Source organism: Notamacropus eugenii, chromosome 2 (genome assembly GCF_028372415.1).
Source record: "Notamacropus eugenii isolate mMacEug1 chromosome 2, mMacEug1.pri_v2, whole genome shotgun sequence".
Lineage (NCBI taxonomy): Eukaryota > Metazoa > Chordata > Mammalia > Diprotodontia > Macropodidae > Notamacropus > Notamacropus eugenii.
Genome location: NC_092873.1, coordinates 530,846,990 through 530,867,780, shown reverse-complemented (window position 1 = coordinate 530,867,780; position 20,791 = coordinate 530,846,990). Strand labels below are relative to the sequence as shown.

The 20,791-nt window shown below is 40.5% G+C and overlaps 1 protein-coding gene across 4 annotated transcripts in view; it reads right to left on the bottom strand.

Moving 5' to 3' along the window:
• Nucleotides 1–5,093: 5,093 nt before the first annotated feature.
• Nucleotides 5,094–20,791, bottom strand: part of LRRC7 (leucine rich repeat containing 7) — a 582,114-nt gene continuing 566,416 nt past the window's right edge. For 3 of the 4 annotated variants that reach the window (XM_072649824.1, XM_072649821.1, XM_072649822.1), the window contains one exon: nt 5,094–5,789. In XM_072649824.1, the coding sequence (XP_072505925.1) occupies nt 5,682–5,789 (108 nt within the window). In that variant the 3' untranslated portion in view covers nt 5,094–5,681. The remainder of the gene's footprint in view (nt 5,790–20,791) is intronic. The other variant, XM_072649823.1, reaches the window with a different exon arrangement.

Genomic DNA, 20,791 nt, shown 5'->3' with positions numbered 1-20,791 from the left:
GATCTATGTGGGGTGGGGATGATGACATTTTTCCTGGTTCATACCTGGTTTATACCACCCACAACTCCTAGCTGATGAAAAGAATGACCCACAAGCTACTTTCATCATCTATAACTATTGAGTTACTGTCACTATCAGAATAAGGCAACAAGCTCAAAAAATGGTCTGTAGCACAAGGCAGATTGGGGCTTGTGAAGACATGCATCACTTCAGAGATAACACCCATATTTTCAACTGCCCAGGACCCAGTTCAGCTCTCAAGGAACTACCATGATTTGTGTGGTCTGAGGGTCCTACTCCTTGGGCTGTATGAAATGTACAAAAACCCCTCAAAGTTGGACCCAGACAATGTCTTTCTCTCTCCAGAGCTTTGCTCGCATCCCTCCAGCAGAATTGCTCCCAGTGCAAATGATGGGGAATGGAATCAAGATAAGGTTGACCCAAGGCTCAGATATTTGCCTAAACTTTTTCCAGAAGTCTCTGGAGTCTCCAAATTTATCCTTTTTCTGAAATTTATTCCTTTCCTAAAATCTTTGAAAATGTTTGTGAGTGAACTTTGTACACACCATATAGTCAGGTTGAGCCTTCCTAAAGGTTCTTTCCAGCTTGAAGACCTATAGTCCTAATGTTTCCAAAAATACTATTGAATATTGCAAGTGGTTACAGGAAATACTAGTAAAATGAGTTCAGTCTAGTACCCTAGCAGTCAGCTAGGAATCTTTGGAAAGTCCCACCAGTGGGGCAGGAACAAGCATGCTTAAAAGGAAGTGAACCTAGAGGCTAACCTCTTCCTTATTTTGGAACTGTTATCCACCATCGTAATATGACACACTCATTAGAGGTACAGTTGGGAGGAAATCCATGTGGGGCTATGGGTAGAACATACTATTCTAGCTTTCTTATTCCTGCCCCCACTCCTGCCCTGAAAACTAGACTCCAACAGGAAGTTGGAGCTCACTTAGAGAATGCTTAGAACAAGTTGAACAAAGTGTCTATGTGAGCCAAAGTGGATTCCTACTTCTTTCCTACAGGACCAGAGGGAGAGGCATTTACTGCTTTGGACAGGATTAATTCCTGAACTAAAGCACCAACTGTGTACAAGCAGCTTCCTAGACAAAAGCCTAGGTCTACACCAAAGAAATTCTGCCCATGAATTTCAAGAAATGTATACAAAGCGTGGTTGCTTCTTAATATATAAGAGGGAAATTTGGTCAGCAATGGAGAGGAGAACTGGGAGTCTTCAGCAGAGTCTGTAGCCTCTGAAGGTAAATTCTTTGCAAATTTTTAGCCAATAAGGAGAACCCACAGGGTAGCTGTCAATGACATCTTTATGTCATTCATTTAATGATTCATTTCACCCCCCCCTCCATCCCCTCTAACAATTAATTTCAGTGGCTTCACTGGAGCAAACTTCCAGGATTAAATAGAAAAGCCTCTATTTAGCTTTGAAAGCCTTGGAGATCTTGCCCCTTCTCCCCACATTGTCTCTGATCCAGGTATACTGGCCTCCTGTCTGTTTTCCCACAAGACACCCCATCTCCCAAGTCCTCATTTTCCCCAGCTGTCCCCCATTTCTGGAGTGTTCTCTCTCGTGGTCACCCTGGCTTCTTTGGCAAGAGGCCTTCCCCAGTCCCTCCCTGATCTGCACCAGTGGCTTCCCTCTGGAGTTCTTTCTAACTCCTCTGTCTGTATCTCGTATGCACACAGTCGTTTCCACAGTGTTCCCTTCAGAATGTGAACTCCATAAGGTTGAGGACTCAGAGCTTAGAAAGGACATGCCTATGAGATGCTTGTTGACTAAATTCCCATGATGTATAGAGAGCCCTATAGTACTGCTGGAGGTGACACAGAACTAAAATAAAACAGGTCCTCACCCTTAGGGATCTCACCATCTGGGAAGGGATCCAGGCAAAAGTGCATTCAGCTATCTCTGTTGTTGAGTCATGTTTTAGTCATGTCTGACTCTTTGCGACCCCATTTAGGGTTTTCTTGGCAAAGATACTGGAATGGTTTGCCATTTCCTTCCCAGCTCATTTTACAGATGAGGAAACTGAGGCAAACAGGGTGAAGTGACTTGACAAGGGTCACACAGCTACTAAGAACCTGAGGCTGGATTTGAACTCATGGAGAAGAGTCTTCCTGACTCTAGGCCCTGCACTCTATGAACCATGGCCCCCCCTAACCTCTCTAACTATGACATGATAAGTACATTAAAGTCGCCACCCAAAGTGCTGTCCATAGTGGATTGCTTTCTCTTCCCGCTTTCCTAGAAATAATTTTTTTTTCTGTTCTCTACTCTTTAGGGCAGTGGTGGGAATGATGAAGTGTTGTATTCTGCTCTAGTTCTTCTGTCTGCCTCCTTCTGAAGTGACCATTCCTTCTGGAAGACTGGTGCTTCCATCTGGAATACAGAGATCACCTCATTGATGTCATTACATCAATTCTGAGTAATGAAGATGTTGGGGATCTTTAACCACATCCTCTGACACAAATTTTCCAAGGCAATAATGAATTAAATGCTTAAAAAAATCATAATAAAATACACATGAGAGCGATGCTCAACAGAGTGAATAGTTTATGACCAACTCTCCCACCTATAGGTGTATGGATTCATGTAGGTAGGTGTGCATTAATATCTTAGTCCAGGTGATTAAAATGACAAAGTGTGTAGTGATTAGTGTGCAAAAGGAGGGACTCTACTGTGATTAAAAAAAAATTAAAATGTGTTCTATAAGCCGCCTTGTACTCAGCTTCAAAAATGGCTTGTTAAATCTACACAATCCCCACCCCCATACACTAGGGTGTCTCTTCTCCTTCCTTCTCCTTCCCACCTCCTCCATACCGTTCTCACTCTATTCCTCCTGAATTTACTAGTCTAATAAAATGCAGAATCTGTCAGCCACAGACACTATCAGAACCCCCTCAGAGGCCTGGATTCAAATGAAAACCAATTCAAAAGAGGTAGAATCTACTGGATTCTTGAGTATTCCCATGTCCTGCTTTAAACTAGGCCGTCCTTGATTATTATATTTTTGGATCTTGGAATATTCCAGAGCTTACTCTCATGGCTGCTTATCAGATACTCCCTGAAAAACTGACACACAACTCCATGGGTAGTGCTCAGCTAAGCAGTCAATCTAATTTTTCTTAATGCATAAGTTGCCTTCACCAATCCCAGCTGAACCACCTTGTCACTCTTTTCTTCTTGGTTGCCTTTTCCAGTGTGCAGCATTCACTAAGAGGCTGTTTAATGAACTTTGTAAGAACTTGGTAAATTATTTTCAGCTGGGTTTATGCTTCCTTTTTCTCTTTCTTCCTACCTCAAACACAGAAGATTAACTCAAGGCACTGGCCAAAGGCTTGAATGTTGGTATACTAGCAATAGTAGAGGTGTTGGCCGGAATGACACAGTGCTGGTGAGGACTGAGCAGGGGCCTTTTGGGGCCCTCTTGCAGGCCTGGGACCAGTGGTGGTATCTGTCAGTGATATTAATAAGATGCTCCAGAGAGCCATGTGAGAAGGCCATAAGGTCCCTTTCTGACCCTTTCCTCCACTCTACCTTTCTCTCTCAGACTCAGGTTGCCTGCCAATGAGGCCATATTTGTGAGTTCATTTTTTTTTTTTTTTGGTAGAAAGGATTCTATGAGATCGACAAGGGTCACTGATAACATGATTGTAGAAATTCTACAAAATAGCGACAGTTCATTTCATTTGGTTCTGGGTTGTAGGGGGGGTCATGGTAGCAAAGAAAATTAAACTCTGGAGGGCATATCAGAAACTACCACTTGATTGTGATGCAGATCTAGTTAGTTCCTCATGGGAAACTCCTCTAATAGGCTGCCATATTAATTTTGTTGTCCTTACTAACCAAATACACCGTGTGCCACGTCCCTGTGACACTGTAGCTCAGATGGCATTGGCCAGAGACAGAATGCCCATTTACCACTGCAGGAGGACTGTTTTAGTACTGACTCCTTACAGTTAGACCAGGTGACAGCTTCTCTTGCCAAGAAATACCATTTCAGCTCTTGGGAGAGTAACTTATTTTAATAGACCCTACAAAAATACATATTCTCATTGGACGTAGGAAAACAGTTCATTTACAAATAGCGTCCTCAGAGCTGTGGTGACAGTATGCGATGCGCCTGTGAGAATGCACATGCTGCGTGAAACAGCAGCTTGGAAAGTCAACGGGGATCTCAGGTTGCTCCTAAAGAGCCATGCTAACACAAGAAGGAATATGGACAAGACAAGCTCTGTAGGCTTGTCCTGGAATTTCCAACGGGGCATCTTAAATAAGTGGGTGAGTAAAAACACAAAGCAATATTTAAAAGGGTTACAAAATGAGTCGTTTTTCCATCACTTGTACTACCAAACATCTATACTTTAAAAATCCCCAAACTCCCCGATCAGCCTGCCCTTCTCTCTGTCCAGTGGCAGAGGAATGCCAGTGTTCCGTATCATTACTTCTGGAGGAAGAAAATGAAACGCTTAAACATTTGGACCAGTAGCAGTTGAGATAAATTTGGGATCGTCTCTAGTCCTGGTCAAAAAACAAGCTCTGAGATGAATCTTACAGCAGACCACAGCTCTGGGATAACATATTTGAAGCTTATATTTCGTGTTAGAGTTCAAATAGAGCTCCCACCAATGGCTTTTGGCTAAACAATCCTTCTCAGGGGTAAAGCTTATCAATCTCCAAAGCGCATGGAAATGACTGAAAAGCAGCAAATCCGCTGATGCGTCACGCCAGGATATTTCACACCAACAGCAAATGAATTACAGGGGCTACTGTTTATAATTAGAGAAACCTGAAAAAAAAAGCGACTTTCCTGCCACCCATCACTCACTGCTTATATTTGTGGAGAATCAAGGTTCCCGCCAATGGCCTTTTGTCCATTTCCCAACTTTGCACGTATTGTAATCAGCGGAAGGCATTGAGCAAGTTCAATTAATTTTGTACTGACTCTTTATATTCAGGTCCCAGAGATGAAAGGCTAATTTATGAAACATTTCACTCTGTATGGTGAGAATTTAGCAATGAATATGGAACCAAATATAAACACTGTATACCATATGTACAGTTACTTTCATAAGGCATTATCATGTATTTTATTGAAAAAGATTCAACATAGTAAAGTCTTATTTTAAGATATATTTTCTTTCTCAATCCGAGGTGTTTAGTTTATGAAAATATCATTTTATCTATATTCTTTTTTGAATATATGCCAACATATAACTTGTGCTAGAAATATTTTATGGGAATTACAATTCTTTATATCTGTATTTTCTATAGAAAGGCATATACAATTTTGAGGCAGTGTTTCTGATGGAGAGCGGAATTCTTAAAGAGCTTGTGTGTGCTTCCGTGCTCTGAAATTATAGGAAATCCACTTTGAGAAGAAACTAATTTGATAAAAAAAAAAAAATGAAATGAAACATAAACCCCGCACCAATGCCCAGCCAGAGGCTGACAATGAGAACTAATACATCACCATGTGAACGTCATATTTATAGAGTGAACATTTTTAAGGAGGATCAGTACTGACATACAGTATTATACATTTGGCACTAATGTTTGCCATTGGTCCAGCAATTGGCAAAAATGTTTTCCTATGTATAAATTTATCTTTGAACATTAGGTCTGATTAGACGAATCTTCACTATTTATAAAAAAATACTTAGACAGTAAGCTCACGCTGAATAACTAGGTCTACTGTGTTCTGGAAACTCTTCAGGAGTAAGACCGCTTTCTCATGTTCCATATGCACGAAGCTGTGTCCATTTGCCTGGAGACACACAAAGGAAACAGCACAATCAGCACCAGATAGTAAGTTGTTGTCCATTATTTCTAAAAACAACAAAAATCAAACAGAAATCAACAAAATATTTTATCATGGAAGAGGTTTATTTTTTTAAGCCTACCCTGAGATATTCACTCAAATATGAAGGCATGCTATTGATTTTTGTTTTACTGAAGGAGGTTTAACACCATTAACGTATTCTTCACAATACACCAAGTTTTCAAAATCATCAGTGCAGCTGAGGTGTTCACATATGTATGGAGGTAGAATTTAGACAAGAGGTGGTGGATTTTATGGCATCTGGAGGAGCCGGTGGGGAGGCGTTGCCCACTCAGGGTTGTATTGATGAGACAAGACACTTTATGGTGACCAGATCTTTCATCCGGGCACATGTAGAGAGGCTGTCTGTCTTGACTGAAAACACTATTATTTCTACTGAGGGCAGATGAGAACAGAGTTCAGATTCTGACTTTTGGATTCATAGAGCAATGACTGATTTCAGCTAGGTTTGTTAGGATCATGGCTACTGGACTGTATCCCTATAACATTAAACATCATTTTGATTACTTCAGGCCATGGTGTGAAGGCACAGGACTGATTCCAGTCATGTTTCATATAGGATTGCTTTTGTCATCAGCCTACAGCAGAGTAAGTCTCACAAATATTTGTCACACAGGATCTCACTGACATGAAAATTACAGAGAAAACACAATATTATTAAACTACTACTCACTGTCTGAAAGTCAAAGTTTTCATTGTGTTTGTAGACATAGCCTTGGCCAAGTCAGCTTAAACAGATGCTTATTTTGATTAAAGAAATCAGACACACTGGGGTTGGCCTTGCGCAACCTTAAAGAACAAGATAATTGCTTGCATTTCTCACTTGTGGTTGGCTGGGTTGGTCTTGTGTAGACAAAGTTTTTGTTCTGGTATTCTTACCTTTTTTTGTGATCCATTAGAATATGATTAATATTTTCATAACTACTCTTTTCAAATGTTAGACTGCCTTGGGCGTTCTCATAACTAAACAACAACATATCACCAGTAGTGCTGGATAAAACTTTAATGAGGTCCATCTATCTGATTAATTAAAACTTGGTGGTCAAGAGCATAATGGAGGCATTACTTGGGAACATCCAAGCCCTTGACCCATAAGGTAATACTGAGAAACAAACATAGAAGAAGAAAACTTAGAAATAAAGAAATGATGGTTTAGAATGAAAGTATCTGCTAAGTTGCTTCCCATGAGGACCTATATTGAATGTAAGAAACAAAGTTGGCACGATGGTAGCCGAGGCAGCTGCAGAAAGTCCATCATAGAGCAGTCCTTTGGCCATTGGGCTCCTGTGCTCAAACTTCTTGTATTAAGAAGCAGGCAATTGGTCTCATTCATTTTTCCTTCAAGTCAGAGTAAGATGGGATTTGGAGAGTTGAACAAACTGGTTTTCTGTGACCTGACTTGGCCACAGAGGTTTGCTCAGACCTGAGGGAGGGGTGGTTTACAAAGACCTCCACTTTCTCCTCATAGGGACATCATGAAAAAAGGTCCCTCTCTTTTCTTTGCTTTAGTAAAATGAAAAACTGGTGAAAATAATCTGTTTGATAAAATAATCTGTCAGAGAACTCTGCCTTGACTCTATTATTTGGACAGAGAATACCTGTCCATTAGCTCCACAGAAACTAAATTGAACAAATGTGAGATCCTGAATGTCAAATTTCGTGAATAATTTTGAAATCTCCCAGGTTAGGGTCATATTTAAAGAGTATAGTCTTCAATAAAATAATCTTCAACAAATTTCATTTACTTATTTATTTTTTAAATTTATTTATTTTCAGTCTTCCACTATCACTACCATACAACCTAGATTTTTTCTTTCCCTTCCTCCCCCCACTTCCCCACCCACTTTCCCCTCCTGAGATGGCATACAATTTTATATAGGTTCTACACATTTCCTATTAAATACATTTTCACCAAAATCATGTTATATAGAAGAATTAAAAAGAATGGAAGAAATCATATAACAAACCAAAATGTAATACACAAGAAAATGATCTGCTACAATCTGCGATTGAATTCCATAGTTCTTTCTCTGGATGTGGAAAGCACTTTGCCTTAAAAGACCATTGGGAATTTTTTAAGTCCTTGAATGGCAATGAAGTTCTAAGTCTACCAGAAAAAGTCCTCGCACATTGTAATTGTTACTGTGTACAAAGTTCTCCTGGTTCTGCTCCTTTCGCTCAGCATCAGATCATATACGTCTTTCCAGGCCTCTCTAAATTTCATTTATTACTAATGAAGTTGATGAGATGCAATTCAATTTTAATCTATTTTTATAAATACCTTCTTTACGGAGAGTAAAATTTAGATAAAGTCCATTTCTGCCTTCATAGAACTTGTAGTCCAATAAGTGATATCAATAAATCCTATATTCAGTATTCCATTTCTGTCAATTATTCGTAAAACGTCTGCTAAGTACCAGACACAGTTCTAAGCAACAAGGATACAAAGAAAGGCAAAAAAATCCAGTCCCTGTTCTTTAAGACACTTGTGGTCTAATGAGAGAGAAAATATGTAAACAACTACGTGCAAACAAGATAGATACAAGATAAACTGGGGATAGTCAATGAAGGAAAGGTACCAGTATTAAGGGAGACTTTAACTGGTACTTGAAGGAAGCCAGGAAGTGGAGATGAAAATTCCAGGCATGGAGGACAGTCAATGAAAATACATGGAGTCAGGAGATGGAGTGTCTCATGTGAAGAACATCCAGGAGGCTAGAGTCACAGAATCACAAAATATGGGAAAGAGGACTGGGGGAAGAGTCATGTGTAAGAAGAAAAGGAAGGATTATGAAGGGCTTTAAATGCCCCAAAGAGAATTTTATATTTGATCCTGGAACTAGTAGGGAGTCGTTTGAATTCATTGAATGGGAGCATGGGTGTCATGGTCAGAACCATGCTTGAGGAAGATCAACTGGACAGCTGAGTTTAGCATTGCCTGGAATAGGGAAAAGACTTGAGGCTGGGAGAACCAGCAGCTGGCTATTGCAATAATATAGACGTGAGGTGATGAGGTCCTGGAACATGGTGGTGGCAGTGCAGAAGGAGTATATAAGAGATGTTGTAAAGGTCGAATCGACAGGACTTGGTAATTGGAGGGTAAATGGAAGAAGGAAAGTATAGGGGAGAGGGAAAGGAAGAAGAAAGGAGGCAGGGAGGGAGGAAGGAGGGAGAGAGGGAGAGAGGGAGGGAGGGAGAGAGAGAAAGAGAGAGAAAGAGAGAGAGAGAGAGAGAGAGAGAGAGAGAGAGAGAGAGAGAGAGAGAGAGAGAGAGAGAGAGAGAGAGAGGAAGAAGTCAAGGATGATACCTACACTGAGAAGCTGGGTAACTAGAAAGATGGTGATATCCTTGATAGTAAGAGGGAAGCATTTTTTTAGGAAAGATAGTTTGGTTTTGGACATGCTGAATTTAAGACATCAACAAGACATTCAGTTTGAGACTTACATTAGACAGTTGGTGTTATGAGCCTGGAGGTCAGAAGAGAAGTTAGGGCTGGATAAATAGATTTAGGAATCATTAACATGGAGATGGTAATTGAATCTGTGGAAACTGATGAAATCACTTAATCAAATAATATGGAGGAGGAGGAGAAGAATACTCAGGACAGAGCTTTGAGAGACACCCACTCTTAGTGGGCATGACCTTTATGAAGATCCAGCAAAGGAAACTGAGAAGGAATGCCTAGACCTATAGGAGGATGATGAGGGTAGAACACTGTCTTAAAACCTAGAGAGAGGATAGTATCAAGGAGAAAGTGATTAACAGTGCCAAAGACCACTAGATGTGGCAGTTAAGACATCTTTAGGAGAACTTTAGAGAGAGCATTTTCAGTTGAATGGTGGAGTGGAAAGCCAGACTGCAGAGAATTAAGAAGAGAGTGAGAGGAGAAGTGGAGACACCTAATGGAGATGGCCTTCTCAAGGAGTTTAGCTACAGAAAGGAAGAGAGATGGGGATCGATGGATCAAGTGAGGATTTTTTGAGGATGATGGAGGCACAGACATTTTATAGGCAGTAGGGAAGTAGATAGGGAAAGGTTGAAGATTAGTGAGAGCACAGGGACAATAGAGTGCAAAGCCTGCTGGAGATGACTGTGATAAAGTTGAAGTGTACTTGGAGAAATTTCAGGGCTTCATCAAAGTTTCATCTTGAATACCTTAAGTCAGAGGTACAAGAAGTACAAAGACTGTCAGACTCAAAATAACTTGGGAATAGGGGGATGCAATGGAACCCTAATCCCTCATCTACCCACCACAGAGTGATTGAGATCCCTGGTAAGCGGCAAATAACTCCCAAGTAATCTCAAATCTGCTATTGTGACATAATTGTTTTTCTTTTTTCAGAGATCTTTGTCCATGGATGGAATGTCTTATTCTATGATGATTCCTTGTTTACACATTATCTCTTCACAGCAGAAGAATCTCTCATCCGGCAGCACAAATCCCTGTGTCTGCCCCAGCATGGCACTCTTTACCAGGCAAGGCAAGGAGAAGCCTTGAATTGGGTTGGACCCTGACTAGGAAAGACCAATGATAGAACAAGATTGGCTTCTGGTTTGAATAGCTGTTGTGTCTCTCTGTTGATCTGATCTGACTGGTCCTCCTAAAGTCTAGCATCTCTCATTGCTTTGCTGGGTGAAGGCTATTCACTTCTGCATGGGTAATTTTGTGGCTACCATGATGTGCTGCATTGTGTTTTCTTGAGAGTTGCAATGGTTTTTCCCATTATATTTTTATATCATATATTCCCAATGTAATATTTCCCACTATATATATATTATATATATATATTCTCACAAACATACTTTCCCCATTATAAACTCCCCTAACTTTGTTCTCTGTAATAGTCTCTACAGACCTGGGTGCTTTCAAGGCTGGGATTCGTATTCAAATTGCCATCAGGTTCAATTTGGGTCATTCCAAAAATACTGGTGGAAATGAATGTTAAAGTAGAATCTGCACAAATGCTGAGGTTTTTCATTCTTATTATAGCTCCCACTCCTGGATTATTTTGGGTGATTTCAGCTTATATAAATGTGTGTTTGTTTTCTCTCTCAAGGCAGAAAAGCAATGTGATAGAAGCCAGTATTCTCTGCAGCAGAAAAATGATGAGTTCCTTTTGTCACCTGCAAAGTGAGACTTTATGGTGAGTTAGCTAGGTGACACAGTGAACAGAGCACAGGTGCTGGAGTCAGGAAGACCTGAGTCCAAATCTGGCTTCAGACACTTACTAGCTGTGTGATCCTGGGCAAGTCATTGAACCTGTTTGCCTCAGTTTCCTCAAGTGTAAAGTAGAAAAAATAATAGCATCCACCTCCTAGAGTTGTTGTGGGTGGGGAATCAAACAAGATAGTCTTTGTAAAATGCTTAGCATGGTGCTTGGCAGAGTAGGTGATGCATAAAAACTTCCCTCTCACCTCTTATGTCCAACATTTTAATGATGTCTTTGAATTTTTTTGTGAGCTTGTGATTCTCCTACATCCTTACTTAGAAAAGTGTAGAAAGAATTGCACCTCAAACAGTTCTCTGAAGGCTGGCTGATTCTCGTTGCCCCAGGGCCTACAGAGTTAGGATGTTTTGGAAGACTTGAGATTTCTGTTCGTTCCTCTTATTGTCATACATGTGGGAAGTTCTTGAAGAAACTCAAACTAAATTTAGAAAACAAGATGGCAATTTTAGGTTGAAAATGTATTTAAATGACATTTAATCACATAATGTAAATTTTATTCCTAATTCCATTTCCACACATTTTATAAGGTGCTTATCTGTGTGGAGATCACTGATTATGGTAACTTTGGCTTTTAGCCCATTTTCGCTATTCTAGGCCCCTTTAAATGCTTCAGATTTACACTCCAAACTTGAGGTGAGATAATATAAAGTGATTCCCATACCTTGAAGCAAGACAGAAAGGTCCGCTATTATTACTCACTTCTCCCTCTTAGACCCTATTCACCTCCCAACTGTAAATTTTAAATTTTTAGGTAACTATCCAATTTATAATTTTGTCTTTGTTTTTCCAGATGACAACGGCAGATTTTGCTAGTGTACGTGTGTATGTGTGTGTGTGTGTGAGTGTAATCAACTAATTCCTTATTATTAATTTCTGTAAATTTCTTGCTAATCAGCAAGCAAGGGTTATGTGCTTTCTGGTGGTGAAGTTACAAAGAGATGGCATTACCATGGCTTTGCCCCAGTCCTGCCCTGGCCAACTTTTCCACCTGTGCCTTGGACCCATCCCCTTTCTTCATCATCAGGCCCTCCCCCCTTTTTTAACCTCTCTTCATTGCCTCTTTCTCCACATTGGTTTCTATCCTCCTCTTCTCCTCCACCTTGAAGTGTATATAATGTTCCTCTATTCTATAAAACCCTTCCAACAACTCAAAGACTCCCCCTTCACTGACTGTGCTTGATGCCTCCATTTCCTGGACACACTCACTGCTCAACCACTTGGATACTGGCTTCCGCCCCCAAAGCTCTGCTGAAAGTGTTTCTTCAAAATTCACCGCAGATGTGCTTCTTGCTAAAGCCAATGGTCTTTTTCCTCATCCTCTTTGATTTCAGTACAAATAAAAAAAAATTGACACTGTTGTCCTCTCCCTTCCCTCTTTCTTGACACTATTTCCTAGGTTGATTTTTTGACACAAAACTCATGGCATTTCTTACCTCTCTGATTACTCCTTATGTTTCTTCTTCCTTCCCCCTAAATGTAGATATTCTCCAGAGCTCTATTTTCAGGTCTCTTTTCCTCCCTTTTTCTCTACAGTCACAGAATCATAGACTCAGTGCTATGAGGGACATTTGCAATCACCTAGCTCCACTTTCTGGGCAAGTCACTTCACCCCATTTGCCTCAGTTTCCTCATCTGTAAAATGAGCTGGAGAAAGAAATGGCAAACCATTCCAGGATCTCTGCCAAGAAAATCCCAGATGGAGTCATGAAGACTCAGACATGACTGAAAAATGACTGAACATGACAACAACAAAGTTCAACCTTCTTATTTTACAGATGCCAATAGAAGGCAAAATTATCGGCCTAAATCTGGAAAGGACCTCAGCTGCTGTCTGGTACAACCCCTTCATTTTACAGGTGAGGAAAATGAGACACAGGAAGGTGAGTGACTTGTCTAAGGTTACTCAGACAGTAAGCATCAAAGGTAGAATTTGAACTTAGGTCCTCTGACCCCAGAGTCTCACTCAGCTAATACATCTCTGGTTATTGAAAGAACTTACAGATGTGATTGATGAACCACTGTCTATAATATCAACTGTGGAGAATGGAACGAGATCAGAAAGAGAACAGTTTTTGCAAACAAGCTAAAAATTTAACTTTGAATCCTGGGAGCATTCTAGAACAGACCATTAAAGATATGATACATGAACATCTGGAAAAGTAAGTAATGATCACAAAGAGTCATCAGGATTTCATCAAGAAGAGGTCATGCCAGACTGGTCTCATTTATTGTTTTTGCGGAATTATTAGTCTGGTACATCAGCAAATGTTGTAGATAGAGTTTAGCTAAATTTAGCAAAGCATTGAATAGAATCTTTTCTATTGTTCTTATGTGGATTTCTGTGGACTAGTGAAAATGAACTGGCTGAGCAGCTGTATTCAAACATCGACTTGGCAGGGGTGTCCAGTGTATTGCCCTAGGCATTTGGGCTTGGCCTTGAGCAGTCCAACATTTTTAGTAAAGAGTTGGACAAAGATGTCAATGGTACACTCATCAAACTTGCATATGACACAAACTGGGGGAAAAATCACAAAACTATGCAAATTGGGCTCAATACAAAGCATAATCTCACTGTGTCAAGGCAATCCTTTTATACTACCCTAAAGAATTCTCTATCCCATTTACATGAGATTTTCCAAATTTTTTCATCCCTCCCTCAAACCTCCATTGGTACACTTTTCACCAAATCTTTCTATTGAGCACTGAGCCTTACATTTCATCCAAAAAATATTGAGGCTGTTCACTGAGCACTCTCTCTTCTCCCCTCCTCTTCATCTTTCATCACTTGGATGCTTTCTACTTCCACCTCCACTCGTGTCTCACTTAAAGAGGTGCCCCTTCTCTTTGACAAGGCAAGCCTTTCTACATGCCTAACTGATCTCATTCCATCCTAAGTGATCCCATCCCACAGCATCTTCTCTAACAAACTTTTCCTCTATCATCCTCACTCTCTCACTTGTCTTCAATCTCTCCCTGTCTACTGGCTGCTTCTCTGCTGCCTACAAATATGCACATGGCTCTTCCAATGTCAAAAACCCTCATTTGGTCTGTTAACTCTTGCTCCATATCTCTTCTGCCTTTTGTGACAAAACTCCTTGAGGACATCTACAATTGGTATCTCCACTTCTCCTCCCACTCTCTTCTTAATTCTCTGCAATCTGGCTTCCAATCCCACCATTCAGCTAAAACTACTCCCTCCAAACTTCTCCTAAGTGATCTCTTAGTGGCCAAATCTAATGGCCTTTTATTAACCCTCGTCCTTGATCTTTCTGCATTCTTTGACGATGTTAATTACTTTCTCCTTGATACCACCCTCTTTCTAGGTTTTCAAGACACTGCTCTCTCCTCATTATTCTCCTACACGTCTGGGTCTTCCTTCTCAGTTTCCTTTGCTGCATCTTCATAAAGGTCATGTCCACTAACAGTGGGTATCTCTCAAGGATCTGCCTAGGATATTCTTTTTCCCCCCCTCTATACTATTTGATTTGATAATTTCAATTTCCACAATACTAATGAGGATACATATCTCTATGTCGGTGATTCCCAATTCTATTTATCCAGTCTTAACTTCTCTTTCGACGTCCAGTTTCACATCACCAATTCTCTAACATAACTCCCATCCAAGTCAAGTGCTGACAGTTCTACATGAGCAACATCTCTTGTATATGCCCCCTTTCCTCCTCTGATATGGCTGCCACTACTATTGCAGCCACTAAAGTGATTTTCCTAAAACACTGGTCTGACCATTATCACCTCCAACTTAGTAAACTTCAGTGACTTCCAATTGCCTCCAGAATCAAATATAAAATCCTCTGTTTGGTATTCAAATCCATTCAGATTCTAGCCCCCTCCTGCCTTTCTATCTACCTTACTACGTTTCTATCTTACACCTTGCTCCCCACAATGTATTCTTTGGTCTAGTAACACTGGTCCCCTGGCTGTTCCACAAATGAGACCCTTCATCTCCCCCCTCTAAACATCTCCTCTGAATGTTCTCCATGCCTTCAATATTCTCTCTTGTTATCTCTACCTACTGGATTCCCTGACTTCCTTTAAGTTGCAACTAAAATCTCATCTTTTATAGAAAACTTTTCCAAATCCATCTTAATCCGAGTATTTTTCCTCAGTTACTTATTTCCTATTCATCTTTTATATAGGTTGTTCATATGCATACATATATATGTATGTGTATATGTGTATGTATATCTATCTATCTAATCTATCTACATACATGTAGTCTCTGCTATTAGATTGTGAGCTCCTTGAAGGTAGGAACTGTCTTCTGCTTTTCTTTGTATCCTCAGCATTTAGCTCAGTGTCTGGCACATAGAAGGTGTTTAACAGAGTTTAATTAATTGATTGGTCAAGGTCTTTACCACCTCATGCTTGGACTACTGCAATAGCCTGTTAGTCAGTCCCCTTGCTTCAGGTCTCTCCCTACTCCAGTCCATCATCTACTCAGCTGCCAAAGTATACTTCCACAAAAACAGGTCCAGCCATGTCACCCCCTATGCAATAAACTTCAGTCACACCCTATCACTCCCAGGATTTTAAAACCCTCTGTTTGGCTTTTTGAAGCCTCTCTTCACTTTTCTGTCTTCTTGCCTTTTATTTCATTTCATTTATTGACAGGTTGGAGTATTGGGGAGAATCTAATAAGATGAAATCCCAAAGAGGTACATGGAAAAATCTTATAGTTGGGTACAAAAATCCACTTCAGAAATGCAATAAAAAGGGAAGTCATGGTCAGACAGAAGTTTGCCTGAAAAAGAATTGGAGGTTTTAGTGGAATGCAAGGTCAATCTAAGTTAACAGAATGATGTGGAAACTCCAAAAGTGAATGCAGTCTTGACCTGCATAAACAGCATCATAGCTTTGGAGAACACAGAGCTGAAATCCCCAATGTGTTCTGCCCTGATCAGAATAGAGCTAGAACATTATGTGACGTTCCAGGCATTACAGGAAGGAAATTGATAAGCTATAGTTTCCAGATAGGGGCAACCAAGGTGGCAAAGGACTTTGAGCATGTGTCACATGAGAGAAAGCTGAAGGACCTGGGGAAGTTTAGCTTGAAGAGGAGAAGATGCAAATATTTCTCAACATTTCAAAGGTTGTCATATTAAAGAGAAATGAAATATATTTGGCTGGTCTATCAGGCCAGGACTAGAGGCTGCAAAGAGACAAGCATTGTTTTCATGTCAGGTAAAGCTTGCCAACAATTAGTGCTGTCCCAAAACAGAAGGATGCAAGATGGGAGGAACTCTTTGTTCTTGGGGGTCTCCCAGAAGAGGCTGGATGACCACCTGTTACATATTACAGTGGGAATTTCTTTCAGGTTGGGGTTGACTGATAGGACCCCTGAGGGCCTTTCCAGCTCTAAATTGCTGAGATTCGCTAAAGGCAGAGCCAAGCCTTGACCCCAGGTCTTCTTTGGATCCCCAGCACTTAGCAGTGTCTTGCATGCACACAGTAGGTGCTTAATAAATACTTGTTGACTTGACTTGCTTTCCTATAAATGGTTTATTGATGCTTTAAAAAATCCAAGTAATTATTCGGTGACAAAAGGATAAAACCCCTCCCCTATGCAATTAAACAAAAGAAATCGGCACAAGTGCATCTTTGGTCCACATCAGTATTTAGAGTTCCTTTATTCTGCTGAGAGGACCCCTCAATGCCTTTCCTCCAAAATCAAGATAAGTCACTGCACTATTCAGAGGTCTCCTGGCTCTTTCTACTGAACTAGGATCCCAATGCTTGTTTTTGCTTTTACATCAGACTGCTTCACTCGCTCCTGGTGATGCCATTCATGGCCATGGCTTTAGCTAACTTCTGAGAATAAAGCATGTGATTTCATATTTATGTTCTCAAACCCCAGTCCCTCAATGTAAATTGCCTTTTCAACATCACCCCCAGAGGTCCCCACCCCAGCACTTTGAGATCAACAGGGTCTAAAAGGAATCTCCCCCAAAGCCCAGATCACTCCTTTAAGTCTTCTCTTTGTAGTGATGGCTGCCCTATTCAATTCTGTGGTCACCTATGATGCAAAAAAGACTTGCAGCCATTTTTTAGCTGCTAGGTTATATAAAGGAATGTCAAGATGTTCATTTGATGCAGGGGATTATTGTTTAACAGAGACACAGAAGATCAGATCCCTTAATGGTCAGTCGGCAATAAGCATTTATGGGTGCCAAGTACTGTGCTAAATACTGGGAATAGAAATATGAAAAAAAAAAAAACAGTCTCTGCCCTCAAGGAGCTTACCATTTAAAGGGGGAAGGCAATGCACAAAAGGGAAAGGACAGGGAGGTAGCAGGAAGAAAAGATGTGATGGAGATGTCAGCAGTCAGGTGGCACATGAGGAGATGTCTGACCTCCCTCCTTAAATGGAGGTTTGAGTTTGTGGTCCCACCCTTTAACCAGTAGGACAGAGGATGAGGAGGGAGAGTCTCAAGGCTGATGAGATCTTCCAGGATGATGAGGTTATCCCAAGAATGACCTTCCTGGGGCATGGGGGAGAAGTGAGTCAGAGAAGTCCCAGAGCAGAGGTGAAAAATGAGGAGTATTGAGTATGTGAAGAACAGGGTATAGACAGAAGGTGTATTATATGTGCAATGATTGAACTGATTGAGGAGTTTGAGTCAGAAGAAAAGAGAGTTAGGGAGCGTGTGAATGGGGAACCCAAGTGGTGATTCTGATCTAAGGAGGGTGAGGATGTATCTGGGTTTGGCACTGGGTGATCTGGGTGTCAAAATATGTTGGACTGGGAAGGATCTCTGCTTTGTGGAAACATGGAGATAATAATTAAGTCCTTCAGTTAGCTGGAGACTGATATGCCTTAGTGAGGTTCTAAGCCCTGAGAGGAGACAGCTACCAAACAACAATGCAGAGAAAGCTCCCCTTCCATTATCGATCTAAATGACACAATTCCAAATTTCCAACACAACCCAGTAGGGTGTGTATAGGATGAGAATGTTTGTGAACAGTGAGAGTGGGTCCATAATTCAGTGTTCTCCCTGTCACCAACCTAAAACCTCAGTCATTTTTTATTCTTTCTTTCTCCTACCCAAAATCTAACCCACTTCCATATTCAGTGTCCGTCCCCCTTCCATTCTTACTTCCATTGCCCTAGTTCAGACCATTGTTACCTCTTATTACAACTACCACTAGAGTAGCTTAGCTGGTCTCTTTACCTTCAGTCTTTCCTTGTATTATTTAATCTACAATCATTAGCAGAATAACATTTCTTAATGTATAGTCCCAAATAACAATAGGGTAACATGTTTTTATATTATAGTCCCATGTTCCCTTTAATTGGTTCACCAATATTGACAGTTTCCTTATGCTGACATTCAGGGCCCTTTGTGATCTAGCTTCAACCTACCTTTCTGGCCTTGCATTATGTTTTCTCCTATGTTCCTATTATAGTCAAATTGGACTCCTCACTTTCCCCTAAACTCATTGCCCTTTCCCCTCCTGTATGCCTTTTATTCAAAATTCCCTATTTCTAGAATGCTCTTTCCCCAATTCTCTTCATTCACTGGCCTGTTCATACATTTACGTGTACAAAGGCATACATGGAGATGTATGTATGTTGGCCTCCCCTTTAGAATATAAGCTCCTTGAAGGAAGAGGCTACATTTTGGTCTTTTTCTGCACCCAAGACACTCAGAGCCCTTTTCAAACTGAACCCTTCCTTCATTCTAGGAGGTCAGAATGCCAGCTCCTAATATGCAGCTACATTGGCTTCCTTATGATTTCTCACACATGTCATCCATCTCCCATTTTCATCTCTATATTCTGGCTCCCTTCTGTTCCTGGAATGCGCCCAGCTTCACTTCTGCTTTTTAGTTTCCCTGGCTTCTTTGAATCCCACAGAGTTCAAGAGGCCTTTCTTAGCTTCCCTAGTAGCTAGTGACTTCCCTGCTAAGATTTTTACTGTTGTTATTCAGTAGTGTCCATTGTGTCATGGCTGCATTTGGAGTTTTCTTGGCAAAGATATTGGAGTGGTTTGCCATTTCCTTCTCCACCTCAGTTTACAGATGAGGAAACTGAGGCAAACAGGATGAAGTGACTTGCTCAGAGTCTGGCAGGATTTGAACTCAGTATTCTAGACTCCAGTAAGTGTCTGAGAACAGAGTTGAACTCACAAAGATGAGCGCCTATTTAAAACTAGGCAAAACCGTGGAGGTCTCCTGGAACAACTCCTTCATTTGACTGATTTATAACCTGCGTCTCAGAGAGGTTGAATTACTTCCTCCAGTTACCCAGAGAGTGGTAGTAGAGTCAGCATCTGGATTCAGGCTCTTACGCCCCCTCCCAGCTCCCTATCTCTTAAGGTTGTGTTGATTAATATGAGGGTGGCCAATTAATGTCTATGTCAGATGAGAGAAGGAGATGTTCTAGATGAGAGATGAGAGATATATCTCGATGAGAGACCAAGAGACTGGCTTCTTAAACGTAGTTTCTCCAGTATCATGAAAACCAGACTTTTAGTACGAGGAACTACAGGCTTTTAAATTAACTACTTTAATCAGTGAATGAAGTTAATAGGGGCTGAGAGGACAAAGAAGGATAATGGATGTCCTTTCTTATTAGGGAAGTCAGATCACTGGAAGCTTGGTGGCTCTGTGGGTAGAGTGCTGGGCCTGGAGTCAAGAACAAAGTTCAAATCCTGTCTCAGACAATTACGCTTCTGTGATCTTGGGCAAGTCACTGACCTCAGTTTCCTCAACTGTAAAACAAGGATGATAATAGCACCTGTCTCCCAGGGTTGTTGGAGGATCCAATGAGTTCATATTTGTAAAGAGCTTACTTAACAAATAGGAGGAGCATAAGAAATGCTATTATTTATTTATCATGAAGTAGAGTGAACAGCAAAGAAAAAATTAGAAACATTTTTGTTTCACATGACAAGGAGACAGTATAGTGCAGTGGGCAGAGAGATAACCTTGGCTCACTTCATTGCCTCAGAGAACCCTCTAAGGAGGTAAGCTGCAGAAACATTGCCAATATGTAGAGGGAGAGAAATAACAGGTGTCTCACCTCCCAAACTAAAAACAAACCTAACAAGAAGCTATCTGTCTATACTTCACATAGGCATAACGAGTTAAAATTGAGCTACTAAACAAAATTCATGCAGTTTTGAAGTAAACTGAGTATAAAAGTTTGACATACTAAAATGAGAAATAAATGAACCTTATAAAAGAAAATTAATATTAAAGTTATCTGAGAAGGGGCAGAGCTGCTAAAAATTTTATGCCTCAACAGCATGCAATTAATATGTTTCTAATTTTAGCTGAGATGTAAAATTCTGAAGAGATTTCGAATCCCTTTCCAGATACCCTTAATGTTTGTGGATGGATCAATAGCGATTATATATGTTCTACTGTGATAGCTTCTTGGAACTGATCCTGTCTCTTGTCTGAGGGCCAGCCACTAAATTTGGGGGCATTCATTACTTGCAGGTTAGGCATCAAGTAGGTCATTCATTACATTTATTTATTTATTTTTGTTGCAACAACTCTAGAAAACCTCCCAAGGCATATAGGGGCTAATCTCAGATTCTTGAAATGTTGAATTAAGTTCCATTTGATGCCTCTTTCTCTAAAAATATGCTCCTTTTGTTCCCTTGAATAATTTAGAATTAAGAGACTGAGTTAATGAGATATTTGCAAAATGATTTGTAATCCCCAGAAAAGG